The 14,232-nt window shown below is 43.0% G+C and overlaps 1 protein-coding gene across 3 annotated transcripts in view; it reads left to right on the top strand.

Moving 5' to 3' along the window:
- The window catches only part of LOC108577445 (transcription factor kayak), a 37,857-nt gene that overhangs the window by 18,075 nt on the left and 5,550 nt on the right, over positions 1 to 14,232 (top strand). Inside the window, exon 1 of one of the 3 annotated variants that reach the window (XM_017940597.1) lies at positions 10,465 to 10,927. The exons of the other annotated variants lie outside the window; for them this stretch is intronic. Within the exon in view, the coding sequence (XP_017796086.1) occupies positions 10,859 to 10,927 (69 nt within the window). The 5' untranslated portion in view covers positions 10,465 to 10,858. Of the gene's footprint in view, positions 1 to 10,464; positions 10,928 to 14,232 lie in introns of those variants that run through there. 3 annotated transcript variants of the gene reach the window in all.

The raw sequence follows: 14,232 nt of genomic DNA, 5'->3' as shown, positions 1-14,232 counted from the left end.
AAATTCTACTACTATAAAAATTGTACAAACAAATTTCTACTGCTCTAAAAATTGTATACTGAACTCCAAGATGAATGAAATACACGAAATGAAAGTCATGATTGACACATTGTATCTTTAATCGATGTTAGAACTGACCTACAACGAACACACTCGAAAAGACAGTTCTGAAAGTTGCGACAAGAGTACTACAATTCCGCTGTGCTCGAGTGGGAAACAAGGACAGGGCCATGACGTGCAGGGAATTTCCAAAATTATCCAAGGGAAGCCCGTTCTCCTTCGTGTCGTTCACCTCTGATCGTGAATCGCGTCTCGGGGGACCACCACCAACCATCGCCACCTCGCGTTCTTCGACTTCATGCCGGGTTCGGTGCTAAAAACGGTCAGACACAGAGCACTTCGTGCTTATCTGCGTCTCTTTATCGGCTACTGACAGACCAGTCCAAGTACTTTCGACCGAGTTATGAGCGTGATGTATGGTGTCTGCTTGGCATCCAGAAGAAATGCCTCACGCGTGCCTTCCTCTCTCGTGTTTCTCATACGAGTTTCTGTGGTATGTACCAGGCTGGGACAATCGAGTAAATTAAACGACAATCTTGGGAAATGAAATTTTAACCCTTTGAACGCTGAGACATTTTTCCTTCACTTTCTTTCGTTTGGGAATCAGTGTCTCGAGATTAAAAGAATTCTAGTGGGATTGGTTGAGTTTAACTCTTTTGAAACCTGAGAAATTTTTGAATTTCTGGGAATGTTATTTGAGAGTTAATATTTTAGAAATTCCACCGAGTTTACTTAAGTTTAACCCTTTGAAACTTGAGAAATTTTTCCCTGGAATTTTTTAATTTCCTCGACTCTGATTTGGAAGGCAATATTTAAAAAAGAGTCCCACTGACTTTACTTAAGTTTAACCCTTTGAAACCTGAGAAATTTTGCCTTGGAATTTTCTAGTTCTCGTGGCTCTCATTTAGAGGGCAATATCTCAAAAAAATTCCACCAATTTACTTCAGTTTGAACCCTTTGAAATCTGGAAAATTTCTCTCTGGAATTGAAAAAGTTTTTTTCATTTTCATTTAGAAAGCAATATTTCCAAAAGTATTCCACTGAGCTTAGTTACTTCGAAATTTTTTTATACCTATATGTTAGTTAAAAATTTGAGCGCTCATTCAGGTTCCTGAGGGTTGATTTGAAAATTAATCTTCAATCTTCGGTGAATTTTTCCAATGAGAAAGAATAAAATTTCAATTTATATCCTCCACGGTGGATAGAGGATGTTGCTTCCAAGTAGGATTCTAGCATGTTTGTTATTGTACAAAGATAGCGCGGCGTTGCCCATGGAAAAGGCGGCGTGCGACCAACAACGAAGCACTGTTCTCAATGGCAATCGTTAATCGAGGCTCAGGAAAGGCCAGACTTCAATTAAGAGCCCTAGATGCGGTCTGAAGAGAGGCCTGACTACGTCGGGGCGGGCTTAAATGAGATCTGAAAGAGGAGAGTAGCTTTACGGTGCGGTTAGCTCGCGTTTAATCCCTTTCGTGACTTGCCGCGCTTTATTTTCCTCCGCCTGTATGTGCTTGATGAAAAGTTAAGGGATTTTCTGGGCCATTCGGGTATTAAGTATTCAAGCTAAGTTAACCCATTACATCGTTGCACTCTGAATAGCAATGCTGATGTAGTCGAAATGAAAAAAATCTTGCTTCCTCTTCCCTGCAGATTTTACTACATTCTCTCTCAACACTTATTCAATTCCAAAATTTATTTCTCCATTTTAAAACGAAAATTCTGCACTAACTAATTTTTCAGTTTCTTCTTTCTATTTTAACACTACAATTCTACACTTCTTAATTTCTAATTTAACTTTTTTATTTTAAAATCAAGATTCTACAAAATTCTTTTCTCATCTTAAAACTAGAATTCTACACATTTTAATCCTAACATTCTTTTTTAATTTTAAAACTAAAATTCTACACTTTTTAATTCTCAAATTCTTCCTCTATTTCAAAACTAAAATCCTACACTCCTTCATTTCTAAATTAATTTTTTTATTTTAAAATCAAGATTCTACACTTTGTAATTACAAAATTCTTTTCTCATCTTAAAACTAAAATTCTACACATTTTAATCCTAACATCCTTTTTTGACTGTACAACTAATATTCTGCACTTGTTAATTTTATAATTCCTTCCTTAATTCAAAGTTAAAAATTCCACACTTCTTAATTTTAAAATTACCTTTTTCAGTATTCCTTTTTTTTTTTTTTTATAAATGCAGACATACCAAAACCTCACAATACCGTTCTCGCTCAACACAAACACTCCACCATTCTCCTCGACACATCGCTATCTTCCGACCCGAAAATGCTTCCTCGAAGTACCCGGATGAGATACTTACACCACCCGGAAGCCTCTAGCTGGCTGCTACAGCAAGATAACCCATAAAGAAACCACCGTCTTACACCGAATATCTTTCCTGCCCAGGCTAAAAACCGACTCCCGATGACCCAAAAAACGGAAATGGTCGCTTCGTGTCGAACGAAAGAAATCGATGTAGTACAAGAGGAGAGAGAGACAGAGAACCCTACCAATACATTTAATCCACGATCGTAAATGAAAACGTGTTGTTACACAATCCATCGATACTCAGAAGAAAACTTATATATCCCTTGTTCGAACGAAATTTCTTGGAAAGAATCGTGACACGTGCGTTTCAAGTGGCACTCTTCGAGGTTTCGAGAAAACGTACATATATATATATATATATATAATATAATATCGAGAAGTATAACGGTGCCTCGAGACCCGTTCAGATATCGAGAAAGAGAGAAAAACAGTTGTGCGACATTTTATATTCGTGGAATAATCCAAAGGAGTCGCGTTTCGAACCGGAAGTGTGTAGTTACAGAGAGAAAAGGTACGCACACTTTGGTATGACGCAACGACACGTGCTCGATTTCGAATTTCCTGGTACGATGATTCTGTGACTTGTGTGTGCCATCGAATCCCCGTGACTCATTCGCACTTGGCGCCTATTTAGTAATCAGATGCCAACGAGAGAAGTTACGCTCTGCTCTCTCGCGTGGTGCACGCTTGCCCGAGTGCAATTTATGTTAATTTTTCGAACATAGAGAGAGATCGGTTAATGTAGGACTCTCTCGATCGATCCAATCTTTTCCTCTTTCCTCCAGGTTTTTTTTTTCTCTCTTTTGCTAGCGCTGATAAGCGACCGGCGTGGACTAGACTACCCGAAGGCAACGCGATACCAAACGGACGCGTTCTCCTTTTGTGTTATTCGTAAAAACACACGCGGGCATTTCCGCGTTCGATAACGATACGCGATAAATTTCTTGCGGGAAAATCGTAATCGGGGCGATTCGAAATAATTATTGCTAATGCTTCGTGTGTAATGTAGGATTTTTAACTCTTTGAATTGTGGAAACGTGAGATGTTGTTGGAGGGATAAATTTTTTTGTAGGTGATTGTGAGTTTATTTCTTATTTTTATTAAATATAAATGATTTCCAATGTGTCGTTAAAAAATTTCGTCGAGTTTGCTGGAAAATTGACCGAGATATAATTTTTCTCGTAATTTTTTGCTCGTTGACATTCGACGAATCACATATTCGTCCCGATTTTATATAGGTCATCCTAGTCCCATTACATACTCTGCCATCGTTGAGAGAAACCGCGTTGCGCAATAAGTAGATTCCAATAATCGAACTGGTGGCGCGCACTCGGAAATGCCGAGTATTCTTGCGTGGTTACGCTTCCTCGAATCTCCGAGAGGGAGAGAAAAAGAGAAAAAAAACCTTCGAGCCCAATGTCTCGACGAAGCTGACGAGATTTCATCGATCCCCGTAGTGTATCCCGAAGAGAAGATGCTGTTCTCTCTCTCTCTCTCCCTCTCTCGATCGTGTGTTTCAGTGGCCGAAATGAAGTCATCTCTTATCCCGGCTAATGCAACCTCTTTTCTCGGTGGCTGGTCTTTTTCTCTGTGACTTTATCCACGAGGATTCTCCATCGTGTACCGCGTGTGTGCATCGTGTCCTCCCGAGAAAGGAGCCGAGCGCGGCCGAAGATGGCCGAACCGGGCGAGGCCGAGCACGAGCGAAGCGACCATGTGGTGATAGCGCGATGACAGAGGCACTGTCAGTGTCACTACGACTGCCGTTGCGTGCGGTTGTCCAGCGAGGCATCGTCGTTTCCTCTTTTTCCTCGTTATCTTTTCTTTTTTTTTTTTTTTACGGTTTCGATTTAAACTTTTTTTTCACTCGTTCCATGAAATTCTCGAAAGTGAGTCAGAGATTCACGCGGGGAATAGTCAAAGTGCCCAGTCATCGTGAGAATCTGTCAGGGTTAGAGATCGAGTGTATGTAACGTATACGCACGTATATACAAGTCGATATAGTTTTTCGTGAACAGGCACGAGGTCGGGAGTCGAGGATATCCGAGGTGAGTTCACGCTTGAAAATCATTGCCATTTTTGGTGCGTACGAATGGTCAGCGTGAGCGTGTCTTCTTAAAAAATTTGCCAGAGTGTGATGCGCGTTGGAATGTCCGTTAAAAAAGATATGCACGCTCGTGACGATTATGAATTCCACGATAAACGCGCCCGAGGCCGAATAACAACCTGGCGAAAGAAAACAAAGTCGCGGACGGTAGCTGGTATTTTCTTTCCTAATAGCATCGTTATCTTGTTCCCCTAACTGATAGCCGATGCCTGTGCTTTTTGTTTTCTTTCGCTCGGTGCACTTTAGACTCGTCACAGTTGGCTTCGTACACGTGCCTCTTCCCACGTATATCGTGAGCTTTCACGAATCGGCTAGCCGAGACTCGAAACCTTGACGTCTCGAGTCGATAATGTTCCCGGAAATGCCGTACGTGTTTCCCTTTCGTAATTATCGAATAACGCGTAAACGATGTTTTAAAGGTAGCACGCGCCTACTATTATTTTCGCCACTTTTCTCTATAGTGCAGTTAGTAGCATACACGCCGTAATACTATCGTACGTGACCATGCTATTGTACCATAGTGGTGTGCATTGTAAAGCTATTATGTTACAATACATTACACAGTATATTACATTATTCTGTAAATACTGTATTTTATTCTTTTATTAATCACTGAAATAACTCGCTATACATTCTAAATTCTCAGAAAATATTAATATCTATATTGCCCAGTATGTTGAACTTTCGAAAACTAAAAATACCATATATCGTGATATTTTTTAACTACATAACAACGACGACGACGACGTATCCGTACGCAGTCGAATGTGTGATGCACGCGAGAAAAGGGGGCCGTCCCACATTTCGCTATCTTTTCGATAGAGGAACCGTGTCCAGTCTATCGCGCAGAAAATGAACTTGCACGTTATGTAACGTGCACGCGGGGCGACGCGTCACGGTGAAAAGCGTAACAAACGGGGAAAGTAGCGTGCGCGTCCAGTCGATGGGCTGCGTGTTAATCGTGTTTACATTCTTTGTTCTTTGTCTGGGGCTGACGGTGCGTCGACGTGTTTGCGCCAGATCGTGCTTTCCAACCTTCCTGTCTGTGGATCGTTTCGGGGGGAATATATGTATTTCTCCCAACGGGCGAGCAAACAGATTTTTCACGAGCTCTCTCTCTCTCCATTAGCCAGATTTAAATTTAAACGATTCGACGTCCACCCGTTGCTCTTTCATTTATGAATCTCTTCCGTTCGACTTTTGAATCTTTGACAATTTAACCCTTAACCTACATGTTATTTTGTATGCATTAAAAATTTTTGTTTGCTGTTAATTTTATAATATTTCGTAACGGCGAGAATTATTGCGTTATTGATGAAAAATCACTGATTGACCACGTAGTTGGATAAAAAAAATGATGCAATCAACGGAAGCTTCGTTGTGTGAATTCCGAAGTCTACGTTTTTTTCTTCTATTTTTTTGTATTTGTCAGGTTGAGAAGCACTGTTTTAATGGGCGTTTAATGAAAGTGGAAACATGAGAAGTAGATTGCGAGTTAATTGATGGAAATTAAGTTTTGAAGTCGAGAGAAGACTTGGCATTTCTTGGCTGATGCGGTTTATTGTATATATCTGCGCGTACACGATAAAACATCACTCTTGCTTTCAGAGTTCGCGTGCGCGTTGCGCATAGTATTACTATTGTTTTCCTATCGAGTCCGCGGATGAAAAACAGCGAAGGCGAGCGGAATAAATGATTACGAAATTATTCCGCTATTAAGTTTTCCGCTTCTGAAGAGGATCGGGACAAAGGAGATTAGAATTCGCGGCGAGTGCCGGGCAGCGGAGAGTTTCCTAACCTCTACGCGGAATTAATCTTCTCCCGATATTCTTGATCGCCCTCGTGTCGTGGAATTCTAATGCGATTTGTTACACTTCGATTGCCATTCTTCTTACGTAGGGATGTGCAGAGCTTGAAACGTAAAGATACGTCGTCGGACAAATAGAAAATGAAAATTAAGAAATTTGAATATTTAAAAATTTGAACTTTCGAATATTTGAAAATTTACAAATTCGAGCTTGAATGTGACAGTTCGTCTGCAACGACAATCATCGGTACTCGAAGTAGTATTCCGTGCCGTGATTCACACGTTACAGAAATTACACTTCTCCGATAAAATTCCGAAAATAATGTATCTTCGAAAGAGAATGATTTTTACCACAGGCAAAAGAGGCGCTCCATTTTTTTAAATCCTTCCGAAGGACGCGTAACAAAAGCAGCTTCCATTGTTAGCCAAGGCTGTGCGTGGCCGGTACAGGCGGTTTGCCGCACACACGTTCCTGTTTTTTTTTTCTGTTTTTCGTTTCGTACCGCGATAGTGCTCTCGGTTCGCGTAGCACCAGCGTAATTGCGTTATTATTTACCCGCGTAATAACGGCGGTCGCGCAACGACCACGCGAAACGAGAGAAAAAAAAAAACACAACAAGAGCATGTTCGTGCGCGTACGCGGGAAAACACGGGAATAAAACGGTCGGTTACGCGAAGCCGCGCGCGCAGCAGTCACAGCCGTTGGTCCATCGAGTACACGAGGATTAAAAACGAGATTAGGAATTGGAACGCATTCTCGATCGTGTTGCAAACATTATTTACACGCTCAATTATTTTCTTGCTCGGAGATAATTGCATCCTCCTCTCGTTGCGTACCATCTACTTATACTCCGTGTATTTTATTCTATCTGTGTCGTTTCGCATTGTTCGTGCCTGTCGCCTATTGGTCCGTGTCCGCCGTCCCCCTCAGATCGTCGCCGGAGTATCTTATTGGTGGGGGGAAATAATGAGATTAGAAAAATAATTTGCAATCGTTAGATCGCATTATAGAAGTCGCCGTGTTGTCAGAGAAATCGTTTCGCGGTTGAAAGCTGTAATTAAGCCGCGGGGAAATAACGATGTAACTGCACTGTTAATCGTCGAAGGATCGTTCGTCGCAATTTGTTTGGCCGAGAACGCGACCTTGAGTCGCCCACGGGGCCGAGTTGAGCGCTCCGGTGATCTTGGCCTGACATTTCAATGCCCTCACGCGGAAAGGTTTTCGTGGAAAAATCGTCGCTCCGCCCGTCCTGTCTCGTCTATATATCAGGGTGTGTGCTCGTTGTTTCGGCACGCCAAATGCGAGAGCGCGCTCCAGTCGAATTCTTGTCGCATAATTAACCTATGGATACCGTATGCTGCAGCATCCCGACAATAGAAACAGGAAAGAAACAGAGTAGCGTTCAGAACAGATTTCGAAGATCGATCGAGGGATAGATACAGTTCCTAACTCTTACCTTGTACTGGTTTTACGGTCAATCTTTATTTCGTTACGTAAACCGAAATTATCAGCTTGGTAATCGATATCGTCGGTCGGTAATAGTCGATGCAAATCAATTTCTGATTAATCGATGAGCATTACGGTCCTGTTTCGTAAAGACAAATTGTTTCCTCCTTGGTATTCGCCTAGGTCGACGTGTAAACGGTGGAAAATTATAGCTGCGCAGCCTCTCTTGGAAACGTTCGATGCAAATTCGTCGTTTCGACGAAGCGTCGGGTACGTTTCACGAGATCGCCGCGCGTGTCTGTTGTGGATTCGCCAGTTTCCTGTTAATCGGACGCCCTCTATGTCCTTATCGGGGTCAGGAAACATGCCGGCAGTTCCTGGAATTCGAAATTGATGCCGTGGGTGGAAGGGAGGCATCGAGATATCCGGAGAGGGTTGGCACAGTTAGATTAATACGGATAATAGGTGGCTATACCAGGAGACCTCCGTGAATTTCGTGGAAGTGTTTACTTCGGTGTGAATGGTGTCCATCCTAATAAAAGCTCGTGAAAATTTATCCGCTTGCTTCGTTATTGAAAAATATTTATTTTTACCATTTATAAAACGTGATTCAAGCATTCAAGTGAAAATATTATTATTGTTGTAACTACTAATGCACGAAATTAGCTGGTCGGTGAAAAGTGTTAAAAAGAAGCACGTTGAGAAAAATATTTTCCGTTAAATTATGATCTCTATTTATGGGTAACATAATAAGAATGGATGGTACGCCTTCTGCATAGAGTGTTTGATGTTTGAAAATTCCACAGGCATCGTCGGCCGGTAAAACACCGCGGATTGTTTATTGTAATCTGGCTGTGCCACATGTTTTCGTATCAAGTCGCGGAGATAAGCTGGTTTTGAATGTCCATCTCGTGTTCACGAGCGAGTTGTAGTCGGTCCGGTTCGCTCGTTTCCAAATGACGCAAAAGGGAACAGGTTTTCCGTCACGACGCGTAACGTATTCCAATTATCGCCGTTCCCCCTTGTCGACGTGCCGCAAAAGTTGCGTCAAAATACTCCTCTTAAAATAATTAATCCCGTAGTCAGGCGTCAATGACAACCTCTAATCGTGGCCGTTTAATAAATGTCACGGTGAAAACAACGGTGAAAAGAAACGAGTTATCCTGCGCGTACCAACATGTCACTTGTGTCACGATAATGGCCGTGATGTCGCTTCTGGTCAGCGTCACGTGACCACGTGCGCAAGCAGATTTCTAGTAGAAAAGGAAAAAATCGTAGTGGCGCTGTGTGTGCATCTTAGCGACGCGATACACGAAGGAAGCCACATCCTGGAAGCGCGTTATACGCGATAAACGACCAACGACAAACGTCACCGTTTTTAACGACAAATTCGCGAATTTTTCACGATACGGAGAATCTTCCAGGAAATATCTCGTGTCGCAAATACACACCGGTGGCGATTGGTAAATCGATTTAGTTAGCAACGGGGAGAACGGTCAATAAAGTTTCGAGAAGAGTTTTCAAGATCGGAACGCGTTTCTTGGTTAGGTCGAGAGTTCTGCGAAGAGATGTTGGCCCGTTTCCAAGGCGACGAATCGCGGGGAAGCCGGCGTCGACGACAAACGACGCTCCACAGGTGTTTAAACTTAGAACTCGGGTTAATTAAGATCCTCCAGGCGGACGCGCAATTGGGAATTTCGCAGATGCCGGGAAAAACCACTGCTCGTCCGAATAAACTCCCGCTTGTGTGTTCGGTTTATGACCGCTTTCAACTGGTTTCAACGTTCGCGACAGTTGTCATGTCAGTTTTAGCGACGACGTAAAGTAATTTTAAACTCCGAGAGACTCCGTACTATATTCAAGGTATTAAATTTTTTTTTAGCAACACTTTTACGACCGAAGAAAATTCATGTATATTCCGAGAATTTTTTTCTCTTTTGCGACGATTATGCCACCAGATTTCTTGCACCATTGACGATTTCGAAGATAACACACGCACGCGGATATTCGGCGTTTTCGCAGCCAGTAAAGTTCTCCGCGCATTAGTATAAATCTCTCGGGGCGACGGTCGCAGATAAATCGGCCAGAGCGTTAAGTTGGAAACTTCAGGCCATTACGCGATTCTGAAAGAATGTCGCTGTTGGCGAGTGGGGAACAATGGAGAAAGTCGTAAAAGCACCCCTTTCTTATCTGTTCGCTCATAAAGTTTGGCTACACACTTGCATTAAGTACCCCGAAGGCTTACCTTCGAATGCTTTCACGAGGCATAAATACGTTCCGGACGTAAATATGATATTTCGGGGGAAAAATCTGTAATTCAGTGGACGGAGATTCGAAACTCGGATCTTTCGCGTGGCAGGCAACTGCTGTACCAACTGGACCATTGCGGATTATCGATTGTTTCTTTCTCTTTGAGCTTCACACGAAGAAATATAGTTGAATTGTAAGATAGTTTCATTCGCATCGTTTTCTCATTTCGTTAAACAAATTGCGTTTATCGTAATATTAATGGAAAACTGTGCAAAAGAACGATTAAGCGTGGCATGTTGCAAATTGAACGGGGGCGCGGAAATCTCTCTCCCACCTTTTTCTCCCTTGGCCGTCTCTTTCGCTAGTCGTCTCTCTCTGTCAAGCGCACATACTCGAAATTCGAAGGTTATTTTTAGATTAGGTTTCCTCGTCGCGTATGGCCACGAAGAGCAGAGCGGCATCGAAGAGGCTCAGTGTAAGAGAGGCGTCGGTGGAGGACGCAGTGGTGACGAACTCTTTCGAGAAGTGAGAAGAGAAGAGCGTGTGCGCGAGGGAGGAGAATCGAGGGAGACAGAGAGAGAAAGAGACGTAAGAGGGGAGGGGAGGCGCACACCGACGTCCGAACGATCTCTCACGAACGAACGATCGACTGAAATTACTTTTTCTTGCATTAACCCCTACGTCCTTTTTTTCGTAACCCCCACGAAAACGAGTTCGCTCGTTCTTTTCCTTCGACCCCTCTTCCCTTCCCCACCATAAAACTTACCTTCCCTCCCTTTTTCTTTTATTATTATTTTTTTTTCTTCGACGACGAAACGAATAACTGAACGAAATAACCGATACCTCGAGCTATGGCAGCCACCGCCATGGATCCAGTCGACATTGCAAATATCCTCGCGCAGGAACTGCTTTACCAGCAGGTAAAACCCCCATACAATGTTGCAGATTTTATGGAGAGCATTCACGATTCCGCTTTATTTCTTACTTTTCACGCAGCATGGCGCGAAAGTATTCTTTCTTCTCCTTACTTACAATTTTCCTCGTTAGATGTAGTAACAGTATTTTAAGATTTAGGACTAGTAGCATAGTGAATTAGTGTCGTTCTAACCGCAAACCTCTAACACACAGATTCCTTAGGGGTACCGTTGTTCAAGCATACGTTCTGTTTTTGTTTACGACCAAACAAATGGCGGTGTCATTAGGCAAGAGTTGTTGAAACAGCTGCGAGATTTATTTTGAAAGAGATGGATACTCGACACGCGCCATATTTTCTACTTTGCACCAACAAATAAATCCAGGCATTAAATGGTCGCGAACCACGTATCTTCAACCACATGGCCGGCCCTGTTGTACATGGGTAAACTTATGAAATGTCCAAGGTAGTAAAATCGCGTAGTTAACTATGACAGGCTTGAAAACCGTACAAATCGTTTCGTTATTGAAGAAATTATCGTCGTGCAACAGAGACAAAGCAGCGATGTATCCGACGGCACAGGGGGACGCAAAAAATCGGTTTAATTCACCAACAGTCACGTCGCGTGTGAAAGCAACAGAGCCGGTCTAAATATAGAGAATCGCTTAGAAGATCTTAGAATATACGCTTTTAAACGGGATCCACTCGTTCGGATGACGTGTCTACTTATTGTTGTCGGGATAGTCGATCCCCGAGATCACGTTCAATTACATTGTAGCTACTCACAAAGTAGCTTTCTGTTCGAAGAAAACAGTATAAAGGACCTCGACGAGGCTTCGAAAGCGACCGTCTAAAATAAACACACCACTTGGCAGGCCTTCGAAATAGTGTTTCATTCACGTTGTGTGCACGGTTACAGTCGGAACGGAACGAATTAAAAGTCGAGTCCAGTTTAGAAAGAACACACGCGAATTGGCTTAGCGAAATCCTCTGGCCCCACGTTTTATCGCGTTTTTTTATTCGTTGCACACGAGAATCCGTGACGACGTTCGACAGAGCACGGAGGAGATAGAGAGAGAGAGAGGTGGCATACGCAAAAAAAAACAACATGGCGGTCGCGCGCGCGCCACGACGGATGAACTTGAAGGAGAAAGTCTATTTGATGGGCGCGCGCGCGCTATTGAGCCGTCTGTTAACATATGCGGGACCATTATTGCGATGCGGACGAGCAAGAATTGTGCAACATTGTGCAACAACCATTGGAAGTTCCACCGGCATCGATGAAACAAACAGATCGTAAACGAACGGTCAGATTGCGCATGAAACCGCGGCGCGAATATTTTTACGTTACCATAAAAACCGCTGAAACTGTACCACTGGTGTGGCGCATGCTTTCGAGAAAAACACACAGGGGGTTTAATAGGAAAAGTAACCTCAAAGCTCGAGATGTGGCGCGACAATCGCGTTCCGAATCAGAGAGAGAGAGAAAGAGAAACTTTTTCGCACGTTGGTAACACGAATAAATGGAACACATTTCATGATATTCGAAGCTCTGGGTGTCTAACGGAAGATACAAGAATCGTCCTACGTCCGATTAAGCGTCCGATTACAATTACTTTATCGTTCCCTCGTTCGCGTTCGAGGCGAGCTTGTCTCTAGCGGGAATCTATTTTTCACGGTGTAACGTTACGTGCGCATGTGCGGTCTCTGGAGAGGTCTTGTTGGTGGTCCTCGATTCCTCGTTCTATATATCTCGGCTTCTAATCGGTTCTTTTTTCTCGTCTCGTGTTTTTTTCCCCTCGGTTCGAGAAAACGCGCCTCGTTTTGTCGGTATCTGGCTGATTGGATTTCGCAACTATTTTCTGGTTGCCGATATCGCCCTTTGTCCGCTCGTAGCGCGGGCCCAGGGCAGATTAAAACAGCAAACGCATTTATTTATAGAAGCGTAGAAACGTGTGTGCGCGCCGCGCCGCTTAAATACACGGGCAGCGTGCGTGTGAGTCCCGTGCGCACTCTCTCACTCGTCTCTGGTGTCGCGAACAGTGGGAAAGAGAGAAAGAAAATAACTGCATCGCAAAACGGAAGACGCGCGTGCATGCCAACGGCGAACCATCGAAAAAAAAACGCGTCACGCATCTGCGCGAAATATTTCTGTGCGTTCCGTTGCGAGGGTGTCACCCGGATTGACACTTGGCGACCACTGTGTGTACGCTCTTATCTTTTTCGTTGTTTTCTTTTCATCGTTCGCCGTGATCTCGCGACCTTGCTCGCTTGATTGATTTCAAAATCACGATCTCTCGAACCTCTCGACGATAATTGAAATACTATCTTAGCGCAGATGCATATTTAACAATTCTGTATTCTACGGCAAAGGCAGTGTATATACGTTATTTTATTAATATTCATTATTGTGTAATTCTAGTTTTCTACCGAGACTAATGTTTGCAACTTGTACCGTAGATGTAACACGGAGACAAACACCCGATGCATTTACCGCAAGCGCGACGTCATTTAAAGAATTAAAAGTTCCTGATTTATCACTAGGTTTTTTGTATTACGAAAAGAAAAAAAAAACATTACACTGCATCGACGAATGTTCTGCATACCACGCATCGCGATTAGATTAACGATGCACGATGTAGTGGATAGGAGAATTGAGAGTAGGGTGTACAGCTATTTCTAGAAACCATGCATATATGCATTTTGCAGTTGCAACATGTCAATACCAGATAACATATTCCAGTTAATTACCGTGTAAAAAAAATTATAATTCCTAGAATCTTATAGTTCCGTGTAACTTGGTTCTAACATAACAGAAGTGGCGAACAAGAAACCCTTGACATTCGTGAAAAATGAGTTGTTCAAAAAATTCGTCGTTTTCTTTCAGGTTAGGTAGGACGAATATTCAGTAGAATGGGCGGTCTTGTCTGTCGAAAGCACGTCGTGACTCGTTCTTCGGTTAGGCATTGACTTGTCAGAACCTGCACAGACACGTCTGACAAAATGATACAGAGTTCATCCACCAGAGCGCCGCGCGTGTATCGTCTGACATATTCAAACTGACGATGCACTGTAAGGTGAACGGCCCGTCGGTTAACGAATGTGCCGTGGTAATAATCGCAGTCTCTCGTGACCGTTAAAGAAAACTGATAGCGCCAGCGTTTCTTTTTTTATTAACCTTCACTCAACCACTCCATTATAACTTTCTGAATGTCACGTGCACTTTTTCTAACGTACTCCATTGTATGCCTATTCGTATTGAAAATTTTACGTCTGATGGTAAAACGGTCAATTTACGTAATTGTCGGTAAC

Source organism: Habropoda laboriosa, unplaced genomic scaffold (genome assembly GCF_001263275.1).
Source record: "Habropoda laboriosa isolate 0110345459 unplaced genomic scaffold, ASM126327v1 scaffold648, whole genome shotgun sequence".
Lineage (NCBI taxonomy): Eukaryota > Metazoa > Arthropoda > Insecta > Hymenoptera > Apidae > Habropoda > Habropoda laboriosa.
Note: the sequence above shows the minus strand (reverse complement) of the source record. Positions and strands in the feature narration are given on the sequence as shown.